The sequence below is a fragment of the Kogia breviceps genome, chromosome 4, assembly GCF_026419965.1.
Source record: "Kogia breviceps isolate mKogBre1 chromosome 4, mKogBre1 haplotype 1, whole genome shotgun sequence".
NCBI lineage: Eukaryota > Metazoa > Chordata > Mammalia > Artiodactyla > Physeteridae > Kogia > Kogia breviceps.
This window is the reverse complement of record NC_081313.1, coordinates 139,078,229-139,093,094: the sequence shown is the minus strand read 5'-3', so window position 1 is coordinate 139,093,094 and position 14,866 is coordinate 139,078,229. Positions and strand designations below refer to the sequence as shown.

The 14,866-nt window shown below is 41.2% G+C and overlaps 1 protein-coding gene across 2 annotated transcripts in view; it reads right to left on the bottom strand.

Annotated features, from left to right (window-relative positions):
• GEMIN5 (gem nuclear organelle associated protein 5) overlaps positions 1–14,866 on the bottom strand; it is a 42,204-nt gene continuing 27,338 nt past the window's right edge. Inside the window, exons 18-28 of one of the 2 annotated variants that reach the window (XM_059062925.2) lie at positions 14,556–14,678; positions 13,681–13,779; positions 13,117–13,254; positions 11,977–12,124; positions 8,761–8,880; positions 8,055–8,265; positions 6,739–6,990; positions 4,929–5,091; positions 3,796–4,300; positions 2,053–2,155; positions 1–1,489 (exon numbers count right to left, since the gene is read on the bottom strand). In XM_059062925.2, coding sequence (XP_058918908.1) covers positions 1,322–1,489; positions 2,053–2,155; positions 3,796–4,300; positions 4,929–5,091; positions 6,739–6,990; positions 8,055–8,265; positions 8,761–8,880; positions 11,977–12,124; positions 13,117–13,254; positions 13,681–13,779; positions 14,556–14,678 — 2,030 coding nt within the window. In that variant the 3' untranslated portion in view covers positions 1–1,321. The remainder of the gene's footprint in view (positions 1,490–2,052; positions 2,156–3,795; positions 4,301–4,928; positions 5,092–6,738; positions 6,991–8,054; positions 8,266–8,760; positions 8,881–11,976; positions 12,125–13,116; positions 13,255–13,680; positions 13,780–14,555; positions 14,679–14,866) is intronic. The other variant, XM_059062926.2, reaches the window with a different exon arrangement.

The following is a 14,866-nucleotide window of genomic DNA, read 5'->3' as shown; positions in this document are numbered from 1 at the left end:
TTTGGATTAAAATAGGTGTTTATTTTTGCCACAGTTGACAACGGGCTTATTGACATATCAGGAGAAATGTTGAGAGGAAGGGTTGAGGAACTGAGTGTTGAGTAGGGGTGTGCTGATTGCATGGGAGGGATAAGAAACAGCTTATTAAAGTGGTGCTAAAGGAGGGGCACAAGTGTAGTAGAACTGTAAAGAACTTTGCCTTGTGTATATATATGAGTGTGTGTAGGGCTGTGTTAATGGTCATCCTCAGAAAGGGACAGTCCTGAAGAGTAACCAAGAGAATACTAACTATGGGTGTAATTCAGCCCCTCCATAGATAGTAGTCTCCCCTTATCTGTGGGGGTTATGTTTCAAGACCCACAGTAGCGGCCTGAAACCATGGGTAGTACTGAGCCCTTTAATGTATGCTCTGTGTTTTTCCTATACTAACGGGCAGGTAGTATATACAGCATGGGTATGCTGGACAAAGGGATGAGTCATGTGCTGGGTAGGATGGAGTGGGACCGCCGTGAGATTTCATCATGCTACTCAGAGTGGCCACAGTTTAAAACTTACGAGTTGTCTTTCTGGAATTTCCCATTTAATATTTTTGGACTGCTGTTGACTGGGGGTAACAAACTGTGGAAAGTGAAATCGTTGCTGACGGGGGTGCTGCTGTACTGCCAGATGTTCTTGAATTCCTGTGTTCTGCTAACGCAGTAAGGTCAACTACCAATCACAAGCCTTAGTTGTCAGCCAGTGCTGGTATCAATGAGCTCAGTTTAGAGTCCTTTAAGTCTAAGCTATTAATGAGCATTCTTTCAGTTTCCCAACTTATTCAGTTGAAAGTTTCCATTATGTACCTGTTAGATACTAGACACTCTAAAGTGAGTGCTATGCTAGGGGTAAAATAGTAAAGGGAAGACATAATCTCTACCCTCAAACAAGAGTGTACATGTTTATGATCAGGCAAAGCATTTATAAAGGTAGCTTGTGTTTAAGAATGTAACACTTTGGGTGATTAAAAAAGTTTCTCCTCTTTGGGCGAAACCTGCATAAGGCTTTAGAAATTATCAACAATCACTTTGCAGGTGTTAGTTCTGAGTAACTACTGCTGGCTTTTCATGATCTTTCCTCCAGTAGGAAACCACAATTGAGTCCAAAGTCAGATTTCATTGTGTTTAAGTGTAGAGTTGATTGAAACTTGACTCTCATTTGTATTATTTGGATCACTGCAGAAACATACAGGGATCAAAGTGAATGTCTGGCGAGGTGTAAATGCAGAGGTGAAAGGTGTTGGATGTTTTGAATTTGGCACAGTTTCTTAGAGGTCCTTGAAAGTTCACGTGCAGAGGGTCTGGTAGTGTCGTTTGTAAACTTTAGCGCTGCCGTATTTCTGAAGGAGCTCTTGAGCCTGTTGCTGCATTTCCTGGGTCACGAAGCCAGAATATTGGGACCCGATGTGAAGCAGGATGAGGCAACACTCCAGCACATCTGGGAAGGGCCAGGTCTGAAAGATGACACGGGGATAAACAAGGAAGCATTTGCAAAAAAAAAAGCCACAAACACCTGCACAGAAGGCATGAGTGCCTCAAGTCTTATCTCATGACACTTCTCTGGCACGGTTGAGCCATTTCTCTCCTAAGACTTCATCAGTTACTCTAAGGAGAGATGATACTCAAAACTGAGATGTCCCTCTCAAATGATGCAATCTTTTCCTAGAGCCCTATTCAGATGAATTTAAAACATGATACTTCTGTTACTACTAGGGCCACATCCAAATATACCTATGCATTTGTAAGTGATTAAATACATGGTACCAACTGTAATTTTACTTTACCTCGTAATTAGAAAATTTGTTAGATTTCTCTGAAGGCTAAGGTATAAAATTGCTTGTGGTGTCAATAATTCTACTCTCACAAAACATTTTAGCTCACCAAAGGCAACTGGATCTTCAATTTTTAAGCACATACAAATGTGTACAGATTTCAGATGACATTAAAGAATTTGGTGTAGTCAATTGATAATATAAAAAGTAATGTTTTACCAAATGAACTGCTATATAAATCTTACCTTAATACTCTCAGGAAACTTAGCTATTCTCTCATTGGCCTCTGTAATCCTTTTGGTTAATTCAGGCAAGGAAACTGGTTCATTTTTTTCTTCTTTACTAGTGCTAATAATAATAAAAAAAAGTACAAGTTATATATCTTGCCCCACATAAATTTTTTTTTTTTTTTTTGGTGGTACGCGGGCCTCTCACTGTCGTGGCCTCACCCGTTGCGGAGCACAGGCTCCGGACGCGCAGGCTCAGCGGCCATGGCTCACGGGTCCAGCCGCTCCGCGGCATGTGGGATCCTTCTGGACCGGGGCACGAACCCGCGTCTCCTGCATCGGCAGGCGGACTCTCAACCACTGCACCACCAGGGAAGCCCCCCCACCCCCACATAACTTTTAAATCTATTATCCTGTAAATAAAATTACTTTGTCACCTGGGTCTTTATCTCTTATCTTTAAATACAAAGGCTAAGAGAAGGGAATTTAATGTGATGTGATATATAAAATTTTCAAAGTGCAGTATTGTTCCTAACCACTTTCCAAATCCCCACTTCTTAGACATAGAGCTCCAGTGAAAATTAAGGACCTTTAGGGGATTCAGTCTGCAGCCAAATGCAAAGGGTCTGGATTTCTCTGGGGAATGGGTTAGACAGAGCCCGGGTTCCTACCCTCAGGGTGTATGGATGCACATTTTTCTGGGAAGAGTGTCTTAAGCTTCTCAAAGGGGCCCTCTGATCCAAAGGTTAAGAGCCGCTGGTTTAGAGAACTTTTTTGTGTTTTCTTGTTACTAGAACCAAACATAAAGCGCTGCCTAGAGTGTGGTAGCTCACTAGAGAAGTAACTCAAAACTCTGACTCAAGATTTCACTTGTAGTATTTTTAGAGCAACAAATGTAACTTTAATTTTTGAAAGTTTAGTAATAATAGCTGTAAGCTTATTGACTGTGCTAGTTACTATATTTTAGGCCCTGTGCTGGAGGGGACATAATCAAGGTAAAAGGTACTCGGCATAACAACTTATCAGTAACTGTTAATCACTGCAAATGCCCATAGCAAAGTGCCCTGTGATAATGCAAAAGGGCTCTAAAGTGATTAATAATCATCTATATCTACCTGGCCCTTATTTTCAATGGAAATGATTAGGATGCTGCAGCAATCTGATCATTTGGAATTTTTTACAGTTTAGTGTGTAATTCTGTACACTACCCTTTTTGTGTATTTTTTGGGATAGTCCTGCACAATTGGAAAACAATGGTTTTGGGAATTTCTTGGCAGTCCAGTGGGTAGGACTGTCTGCTTTCACTGCCGAGGGTGCGGGTTCAATCCCTGGTTGGGGAACTGAGATCCCATAAGCCGCGTGGCACGGCCAAAAAAAAGAAAATCAATGGTTTTCATTAATGATGCAGTAATGCAACTCCCTATTTTACATGATTGACTCTTTAGGAATCTGTTGCATAAAAGTAGGGTTTTATTGTACTGTTGTTATTAACAATATTTGTGATTCTGTTTAATTCTCATAACAAGCAAGGATGACTCTGGTACTCCATTTATGGATGAGGGAACTAAAGCTCAGAGACATTAAGACTCCTGCCCCAGGTCACGGAACAGGGCCAGGATTGGAACCCCACATCTGACTTCAAAGCCTGTGCCTTAATGACTGTATTGTGGTGCTTCCAAGTGACCTGATCAATCTCATCAAGTACTCTGTGAGAATCCAGCAGGGTATTTTAGTTCCATGTTGTATTGAATCAGTACTTACCACTGGTTCTGAGGACTGGAGAGGGACTGTTCTGCTTCCTGTTCAGGTTCATTCTTATCAGGGCCATTTGCTGTGGATTTACAAAGTTGACTCTTCTGGTGTTGGCGGATCATTTCTGCCAAGGTCTCTTGGACTTCAGCAATGGTTCTCTGTGCATTTTGGAGACCAGCGTGCTCTTCTGAAAAGAGCTCCTTACAAGCGTTCAGCATTTGCTCACCTTCTTCTGTGAGTCTCACGTCTAGTTCTAGAGTCCTGCTTGGCTCTGGCTGGGAAGCTTTGGGGTCAGTTTCTTCAGGGCTGACATTGTCAAGCTGTTGGCTCTGCTCAACAGAGGTTATCCTTCTGTGAGCAGCCCTTACCCAGATGCTGGATTCAGGGCAAGGCCCGGAGAGAGACCACCAGAATTCATACAGACGTCCATAAATAAAAAAGGCCTCCAAACTTTTGAAAGCTGGTGTGGTGGGGGACTGATGGTCACCCAGTTTGTCTCTTAGGTGGTCACAGCCTAGGAGAGAATAAGAGGATTTAGGGTTGTTCATTTCTTTATCTGTCAGAAATCTGGCTTCCTGCCTGCATGTTGTTTTCTATCACCCAAGAGGTAGATCAGATCCCAAGAAACAGAACAGCAGTGATCCATGGGACCACATGCTTTCCACCAGAAACCAACCAGAGCTAAACATTTCTTGGCCTAAGGCCGTATCCTCATTGCTACAGGCCATCTAAAGCATGATAGAAAACGTATTTCATCTGTGCCACTGAAGGCTCTGGGGGTAAGATCCCACTGTATCTCTGAAAAACCACAGTGTTTTAAGTTAGTGACTAATTGTGCAGCTCAAGGAATGTCTTCTCCATTCTTAATTACTTGTGAGCACATTGCTATTTCTTTAGAGCTGTGTGTAGGAAAGTATATAGGAGGCAGTGAGGTAGGTAGGTAGGACCAGGTAAAGGAAAACAGCTTAGTCATTCTGGCTACCTCTTAAGGAGGTTGGGTAAGAGAATTCAAACTTCCTACTATATGACACACTGGCCCATGTCTGTCTTTCAATAACCTATGTACTCCTTGTGCCACGACACTGGCGGTGGTTATATCATCCTTTAGTGGGTGTGCTCCAGCAGAGCTGGGGGTCTTTTACCCTCCGGAAGAAAGGCTGAATGCACTTCCTGCATGATGGTGAAGTTTCCTGAGTTGTAGCTCCGGATCACAGCCCGAAGCAGTCCTTCCACAGCTGCGTCCCAGGAGGCCACCTGCTGGCTTAGCACTGCCAAGGTCAGGTCATGGCAAATGTGAAGCAGGAGCTGGAGAGAGGAGCCAGAGAGTCTCAGTTAAACATCCTCTCACATCAGGCACTGGGAATGACACCAGAAATGTTCCTATTAACTGCATTTGGGAAGTACACACAGTCCACAATTAAGAAAGGTCCTCCTATCCCCACCACCCATTTTTGCTTCCTCATTGGAAACTTTCATATTTAGTTGTACAGCAACATACACTGTCTGGTGTTAAAGTCTGTTCATGCTAAGAAAATGCCTTGACATTTGCTAAATGCAAATTAAAACAAAAAATTAAAATTAAAACAAAATTTTAAAAATTAAAAAAATTAAAACAAAAAGTGAGTTTCTCGAACTAAAAGCTGTAATTAAAAAATCTGGAGTGTAATTAGGATTTATAATTTTTTTTTCTTTTTTTTTGCGGTATGCGGGCCTCTCACTGTTGTGGCCTCACCTGTTACGGAGCACAGGCTCCAGACGCGCAGGCTCAGCAGCCATGGCTCACGGGCCCAGCCGCTCTGCGGCATGTGGGATCCTCCCGGACAGGGGCACGAACCCGCGTCCCCTGCATCGGCAGGCGGACTCTCAACCACTGCGCCACCAGGGAAGCCCCAAGATTTATCAATTTGAAGTGTGCAATTTGATGAGTTTTGACAAATATATATATATGTGTGTGTATATATATACACACACACACATACATATGGTATAACTACCACCAAAATCAAGACAGAACATTTTCATTGTAAGATACTCCTTTGTGCCCCTTTGCATTCAACTCCCCTCTCCCCATCCCTTGGCAACCAGTGATCTAGTTTTTGCCAGTATAATTTTGGCTTTTCTACATTTCATATGAATGGAACAGTAGAGTATGTAGTCTTTTGTGACTTCTTTGACTTACCATAATGCTTTCAAGATTCACTGATACTCTTTTTGCATTAGTAATTTGTTCCTTTTTATTGTTGCACAGTATAGTTTTCCACTATATGGATATACTGCAGCTTGTATGTCCATTCACCAGCTGATGGACATTTGTGTTGTTTCTATCTGGCTATTATGAACTAACCTGCTATGAACATTTCTGTACAAGACTGTGTAGACACCTGGGTTCACTTCTTTTAGTGAAATATCTAAGCAATGGGGTTGCTGGGTGACATCGTGCACAGGTATGTTTAAGATTTTATAAACAATGATCCCATAAGGAAGCCACAAAATAACACATGTGGTCTGATGCAGGGGCTGAAATTCTTGTGAGCTAGGGTAGGGAAATGGCACTGGGGAAGGGAACATGAGGGATTTCAACTTGATTCTTTCACCAAAAGCAAAAGAATATACAAAACAAAACCAAAAGACTCCATGAAGCAAAAATGACAAAATGTGAACATCTGTTAATTAATTCTAATTGATGGGTACCTATTTTTATATTAGTTTCTGTGCTTTTGTTTTTAGACTTTTTTCTTTTTCTTTTAGAAGGGAATTCTGATCGAAGACTAACTTTAAAGATAAAGGGCTCTAATTAATCTGAAGGGATCTTTCCAGGTTTCCTGGGCCTGGCTTAATCTTTTCTGAAATACAAACTGGCATTCTACATGTTTCCTTATTATACTAGACATGGATTAGAGAAGTCTTAGATTACTGAGTGATTAATATCAAAAGCTCATGCAGAAGGGGTACCTGTTTGGAGGGAGTGTTACTTGTAGCAGATGGGTACTTGATATCTTGCAGCTGCTGAAATGCTGCCTGGGACTGCTCTGGGGAGTCGAGGCTGAAGGCGCTTTTCCATACTGCAGTCACCCTCTCCACAAAGGGCCTTTCGCTGCCTGCGGGCCACGCATTGTAAGAAGAGGAGCTTTTGCCCTCTGAAAGCTGCTTTTCCTCCAGGTCCTTGGACAGTAGCTCAAGAAGGCAAAACACCAATCTCTGACCCTGGAACCCAATAACAAAGGAGAGGAGCTGTTATGCAGGGAAATGCTCCATTATCTAGAGCTCTCCCCAAGTCTTGCAGATTATCCCCCTTTGCATTTGCAGCAGCCTTCCCCTCAGTGTGCTGCCAACTCAGTGAGTCTTGTGGGAGGGGGAAAAGAGGTGATCTAACAGACAGCTTTTCCAAATGCCTTTTGGGGGATTCCTACCCACAGCTCTTGGAGCTCAAGCAACTATATTATTTACTTTTTTTTTCTTAGCAACCATATTTATAATATGACACCCCAGCTATAGCCCTACTCACTGAAATCTAAGCCACATGCAGGCCAGCCACTTAAGACTTGTGGCCCAGTTTGAGAAAAGATGGGCTGGACTCATCTAGTTCTTTTCTCTGCCCAAACTTCAGATTAAGGCATACAGAAGTTAAAGCATCATAGTCAGAAGGTGCTGGAGCAGACAAGCTGTGTAGATCTGAGAGCTGGGGGAGTGGTTAGGGGCTATATCCAAGTAGGTTTAACAGAGGGAATCAGCTGGACGAGAAGAGAACACAGAGAAAAGGCCTAAAAAAAATCCTTACTTCTGCTGGGTTTTCAGTTGCCATGAGATTCCTTGTATATCCCTATAATATTTTCTCACTTAAGCTTGGGAAGGTCTCTGTGTCATATAGGCAGAATTATAGCTTACAGCTGAAGAGGTCTGCTACAGGCAGAGCACCATGATTTCTGTTAAAGCCAATCCATCTTCTTCAAAGCAGACCCTCTTCCTCTTCATTTTTGTGCTGATGACATCAATGAAGAAACACAGGGGCTGAACTGACTAAAGGCTATTCGACTGCTAAGCAGTGGGAATTACTGTCAATAACCATATTATCTTTTACTCTGAATGTGGCAACTGACAAGCCACAGTACTTAAATGTGGGATAGTATGGCCAGGGCTTGCTGGACACTTCTAATGATACGTACCAAATTGGTACAGCTTGTGCAACTGGGTAATTCACTTGGAATTTGACTAGAAAAGGGTTTGGGGCTCATCCCTCTTAAAAGCAGGAGATTTAGTAACAGACTAACCTTTAGACTTTCATGGAGCTGCAGTGCTTCCTGGGCTCCCACCCAGTTCTTGGCCAGAAGCAGTTCTTGGGCACATCTGAGAGCCAGGGTAGCAGACAACTCATTCTCTCCTACGATGGAAGCCAACTCTGCAGCCGTTCTAAGTGATGCCACATCCCCCTTTTTGGCCAAAACTTTGGCTGCATCATAAGCTGAAGTGGCTCCTAAATAGCTAAAATACAAAAGAAAACTCAAGCAAAGTGTCATAAACAGATCGCCTACTCCTGCTCCCCAGAGGGCTGAATCATTTCTTTTTGTCCACTTTGCCTTGTGTGCCTTCCTGTGGTCCCAGATGTGTCATTACCTGTGGCTGAAGCTGAAGAGGCAGCATTATACAGGTTAAGGAAATAAAGGGACTTAAGCAGTTGCTGAGTTGAACCCAAGCAAAGGAGTCATTCCCTCCCATTTCCCATATTTAATGATACAAGACATCCCTAAAGAAAGGAGTGATTTCCAAGTCCACGACTTGGATTTTTTGAAGTTATGGTGACTTACATAAATACCAAGTAGGTAGATCCTGGTGATTCTTATGAAGCTGGCTGTAATACATACACACTTTTTAATTTGCTACTTATTTCACCCCCACCTCTAAACTTCTTCCATTCTTGTCCAGCTCTTTCAGAAGCTCTTCTTTGTTTGGGTGCACTCCTGTTGCCCTCAGACTTACCATTTGGCTGCTAAGGCATAATGGCCGTCTTTTTCTAGGATGGCTCCCCAGCTGAGGTACAGGTCTTTCAGGATCGGGTCCTCTGGGCGCAGCCGGGCCTTGGCAATTGCAATAGCCTCCCTAGAGGCAAGAATAGGTAATTAGCCAGTCTGAAAGAGGCCCTAGGAGGGGCTGCAAGGTAGGATTAGCCATTCCCTTTGTGTTGTCTGTCTTGTTCCAACTTCCCGTAAAAAAAACTGTATCCCTGCATTACAGGGCAAGTTAGAACTGCGTGCTGTGCTCAATTCTTCACCTATGTCAGCAGTTCTTAAAGTGTGGTTTGTGGATTCCTGGAGTTCCAAAGGCTCTTTCAGGGGGTTCATGAGGTCAAGACTATTTTCACAATAATGTCAAGAGGTTATTTGCCTTTTCTCAGTGTGTTGACATTTGTACTGATTACGCGACAGCAATGGTGGGTAAACTGCTGGCATCTGGAGCAAGAATCCAGTTAGTGGCCCTTGTCGTTAAAAAAAAAAAGGTAAATTTCCTTGAAAAGGAAAAATGATTAATTGCAGCAAATCTTGCACATCCTGTTAATATTCTGTGTGACAAAATGGGAAGAACATTTTGTGTTCTTTGCTGAATTCCAAAGTACAGTGGTTCTCTCTATGAAAAACTTGTATGAACGAATTGCAAGCTGGACTAGTTGCTTTTCTTTTTTTAGATGGAATCTCATTACTTCTTGAAAGAATGACTAACAAACAAACTATAGTTATTTAGCGTTGAGTATTTGGCAGATGTTTTCTCAAAAATGAACAAAGTAAGCCTGTCATTTCACAGAAAACAACCAACAGTACTGTTGCCAATGATAAAATTTGAGCTTTCAGGTGAAAATTAGAGTTTTAGGAAACTTGTGCCTGCCACTGTGAGCTTGACGGCTTCCCCAAAGTTAAAGACTTTTCTGATGAAGTAAGGAATGTGATTTTTTTTTTGATATTTTATAGTGAGATGTGTTAACATTTGGAGGATCTGTGTTAACTGACTGAACTACTATTTTCCAAATGACATACAACTTCTGAGTTGCAGCCAACATAAAGTTGTAGCTGGAATAAAAGTGTTGTAGCTGGAATAAAAGTGTTTTAGACTAAGGTGATTTAGACACAGCAGTATTTAAGATTTTAAGTATTTGAGTATTTAAGTATTTAAGTATTTGAGACCTCTACTTCCAGCCATGATGGAGTGACAACTAGGACCAGACGTATCCTCCTGTTGCAAAATTAAAACATTGGAGAAAATAGGTATGAAGCAACTGTTTTCAGCCATTGGATACCAGGCAGCACAGGACTGTCATCCCGGAGAGAAGGAAACAAATGTTGTGAGCCCCATCATGGCCCTGGCTTTCTGCCTAAAACCATTTTCCCAGAAGGAATCCCAGCAGAGCTTCAGCAGTCAGGGCTGAGGGGAGACGAAGCAATTGGAATTTGTGGGGCAGGATAGTAGGAAGGAAGAAGCTGTCCAGAGAAAGAGCTCCACAGCGGTGCTTAGGGATCCTGTTGAGTCTCTGGTTTAAACACAAAGCTGTGCATATATAGGAAAGTCCTTAAGGCTGTACAAAGAATAATCAGGGAACGATAAGCTGAATAATTCCCAGGGCTCACTCAGGGTGTGGAGACATATGAGTTTTGACCACCCAGACATTTGAGTTCTGATTTGTTGACTTATACAAGGCATTCGGTAAAGACACCAGAAGGCAGGAGGGCAGACTAATTCTAGAGTATGGATTTCTCTGAACTTGCCCTAAGAAAGCTTAAAACAGCCAGGAAAAGATCAAGTTGATCTGCAGGTAACTTTACGGCTTGCCAAAACAGAGTCCGGCATTCTCTAAAGGAAGATAACACACCAAAAATAGGATAAAAAGAATGTCTCACCAAAGCCATCATATGAAATGGCTGAAAATCAGTGGTGGAGAAAGTCCTAAAAACAGTCAGAGAAAAAAGTCATAGTTCCTGTGTAACAAAGATAAGAATAAATGCAGTAGTCAAGTCAACAATGCAAGCCAAGAAAAAATGGAATGATATCTATGAAGCACAGAATGACAGAACCTTACAATCTAGAAGTCTACACCCACTGAAAGATCCTTTAAAATAGAGGCAAAATTAAAGACTTTTATAGACAAACAAAAGTTGATGGAATATGTCACCAGCGGGACCACACTACAAAAATAATGTTCAAGTTCTTCACGGGAAAGAAGGAATTGACAGCAATTGGAAACTTGGATCTACATAAGAGAATGGAAAGTGCTGGAAATAAATATATGGGCAAATATAAGAAAATGTTTAAAAACTTAAAGAAAGGTAAAGCAAGAATTCTAATATTGTAATGTGGGCTTATAACATGTATATAGTATGTGAAATATACGACAGCAATAGTGGAAGGGACAGGAAGAAAGAGAGAAGTATGATGTGTGCAAAAAGTGGTATAATATTATCTGAAGGTAAACTGATAAGTTAAAAATGCTCATCATAAACCCTAAACTAACCATGAAAAAAAAAATAAAGGATTATAGCTGATGCCAGTACTGGAGATAAAAAAATATTTAATCTGAAAGAAAGCAGGAAAAGAAGAAATAGCAAGATGGTAGATTTAAATCAGTTGCACTAATATTTACATTAAAACACTCCAATTAAAAGGCAGAGACTATCAGACTGGACAAAAAACAAGATTCAACTGTATGCTGTCTACAAGAAATATTTTGTTGCTTTTGTTTTCTGTACTTAAATGTGTAGTGTAGTGGAAAAATAATAACTTGAACAGAAAGGATTCACACCAGTCTCAGAAGAGTGGTTACTGCTAGAGAAGGGATGAGGACAGAATTGGGGAAAGGCAGTTCAACTAAGTCTGGAATTTTATACTTCTCACTTCACAGGTGGGGCTTAAAAAAGTTCCTCTCATAGTAATTCATTAAGCTGTTCATTTGTATTGTGCTCTTTTCTTTATTTGTATTACTTTAACAATAAAGAAATTTTAAAAAATATCAGTAGCAAATATTGCTGAAAGTTAACATTTGTTAAGTATAGGTGGTGGGTGCACTGATGTTTAAGCTAGTGAACATTTGTGTACATTTGAGATGTTTAATTACAGTAAAGGTTTTATGGTGGTTATCCTGAAACAGAACTGTTATGTAGGTTAATTTCACATTACATCCAACTGCTGGTTCAACTGTTGGGTCATACAGACCTGTAGAAATGGTTTGACTTGAGCAGCTCCACTGCTTCATACACTTTGTGGATAGAAAGTAGGTGAGAGGCAGCCTTGACATACTGGTCCTGAAAACACAGTTGTTTGGCAAAAGCTTCCACGGCCCATACCCACACGTGGTAACCGGCTTAAAACAAACAAACAAAAAAAACCCAGCAGATTTAAGGAAAAAAAGCATGTACATTTGGGTTGAAAATGCTTGTTGTTAGTCACTGCATTAAGCAGAACACTCAGATAGTAATTCAGTTGCTGTTTCATCTGATCATCTGTTTCATCTACCTCTCCCCATCCCTACATTTTGAACTGTAAATTGTTTCTCTGATTATGTAATACATAAAAAATAGTACAAAATTCAAATGTACATGAGTATGGAAGTCAGACAGTGCTTACCCTTGTTGGGGTGCATGTAGACTGACTGAAAGGGAGCATGAGAGAAGCTTCTAGGGTGCTGGTAATGTTATGGTTCTTGATATGGGTGCTAGTTACAAGGGTGTATTCAGTTAGTGAAATTCAAGTGCACTCATGACTTGTGTACTTCTATCTCTCTCTCTGGCATACTTCAATAAAAAGCTAAAGAATGAGGCATGGCATAAAAAATTTCCTTGTTATCCTGGCACCCTACTATCCAAACTTGTCCAGATTCCTTTCCCTGGAGACAACTGTTACTATTAGTTTGTTTTGAATATATAACCACACATGTATAAGTATCAATGACAGAGTATTAACTGATCTGTTGTGCATCTATACCTTGATTCTTTTCACTTAACTACATTTTGGAGCTCCGTTCTGTATCAGAATGTACAGAGCTGCCTCATTTTTTGGGTATCTATAGGCATTTCTACTGTATAGATATACAAGGTTTAACCAGTTTTATACTGATGGACATAGAGGTTCTTGCGATCTTTTGCTATTACAAATATCACTGCGGTCATAGTCCATATATATCTGCCATTTTGCATGCGTAGGTGCAGTTAAATTCCTACAGTTAGAACTGCTGGGTCAAAGGGATGTGGATTTTAAATTTAATTACTAGACATGGCTAAACTGTCCTTCAAGACAATGTCTATCTTTAGTGGATGTATCCTAGAGATGCTAAGGCTTTTGTTGAAAAGAACATACCGACTGGTGCCATAGCCACAAGATTGTCTGTCAGCTCCCCTCTTTCTGCTGCCGTCTGCAGAACACCTTTTAGATCTCCTTTCCAAAGCATGAGCTGGTGAAATAATTCAGGGTGGCCATTTTCCAAGTGACCTTTTCCTGTTTGGAGGAGAAATATTTGGAAGATGTTTCAGAAACATCTGTCTGCACTGTCTTCTAGAAAAAGAAAGGCAGGATGAATGACTGGAATAAATTCCTAGAATATGTAGTCACTGGCTGATGGGTAAGTCACTTCCCAGAGTGTTCATAATGGGGACTGAAGCCCACTCAGTCACTTGTCCACCCACCCACCCACTTGCACTTGCACTCAGACACTCAGAATGAACACTGTATGTTTAGGGTCCTGTGACAGATGCGAGTGAGGGCTGTTTGTGAACATGCAAATAGGGGAACTCAAAACCTAGTTAGCTGACATGTAAAACTAACCATTACCATACCACAGGATGGCAGCCGTAAAAGAGGTATGTATAAAGCATTAGAGAAGTGTACAGATGGAGAGGATTGTGTTGATTGGACTAGTCTCACCTTCAACCTCAACCATTCTGTACAGGGTAGCCCTGTCTGTGAAAAGCCCCAGGTGAAACCTTTCCTCAAGATCAGCAGACACATCATCCTTTGGCTCTGCTAATTCAAAAAGACAAGAATTCAGATGAAGTCATTTAATAGGTTACTGTTTTCTGTCCAGTTACTTCCGCATGTATGTAACACCCATTTCAGATGCTGAGAAAAAGAGTCCTGTGCCCTTGTTTACCCTAACAGAGACCCCTGCTGGTTACAAAGATAGCAAAATATGAAAATACTTTGTGAGGTTTGTTTGTCAGGTTTGTTAGGCTCAGGTTTTATACTGTTTGAATTTCATTTTATCATGTGCATCCCTTTTCAACACATAAAATTCAAAATTAAAAAGAAAAAAGTTGCTCAAATGTCAAAATAACACACATTAGGTGAGGGGTTTGAAAAACTGAAACCAAAAAGCCTTCTATAAATAAAAACTTCCATCAAAAATTTTTAAAGGAACTGCCGTACTAAGGGTTATTTCCAATGAGCAAATGACTTTTTTTTTCTACATGTACATGCTGCTGCTTACTGGGGAAAAACAGTTGATGGAATTGATTCACGCTGAGATACTTAAGCCATCATACCAATTCCAGCACCCATATGGCTGGCAACAGCTTGATTTATAAGAGAAAAGCAAAGCATTATGTCTCCAAGGCACTGGAGAGTGCTGACAGTGGTCACAGTGCAGACAGAACCTGGCAGCAGGGTGTGGGGGAGGGATGATGCAGAAATACAACCATTTTGGACATTTGTTGGCTCATTCATATAACATATAAACAAGCACTTCTTATGTGTCAGTTCCCAGAAGACTACGGATGGGCCAAGGAAGTGTATTTCTGTACCTCTGGAGTGTTTTGCAGTGGCTAATACCAAACAGTCCTGATGAAGCTCCTCTTTGGATCTGTGGTCCAGACTTGTACTCAGTGGAAGCATGGAACGAGCTTTTCGCTTCTTGATTAAGGCTTCTGAAATGTAATAAAAGTACAGAATGCCTGAAGAAGAGCTGATCAAAAACACAAAACTGAATGTATGCCCACTGTGTATGTAACCTACTGGAGGGATACTGCTGGGCAGAGAAAGTTCCCACTCTTATAAGGAAGCTTTCAGATTAAATTAGCTGGGGGCGATGTTCACAACACACACAAACATGTCC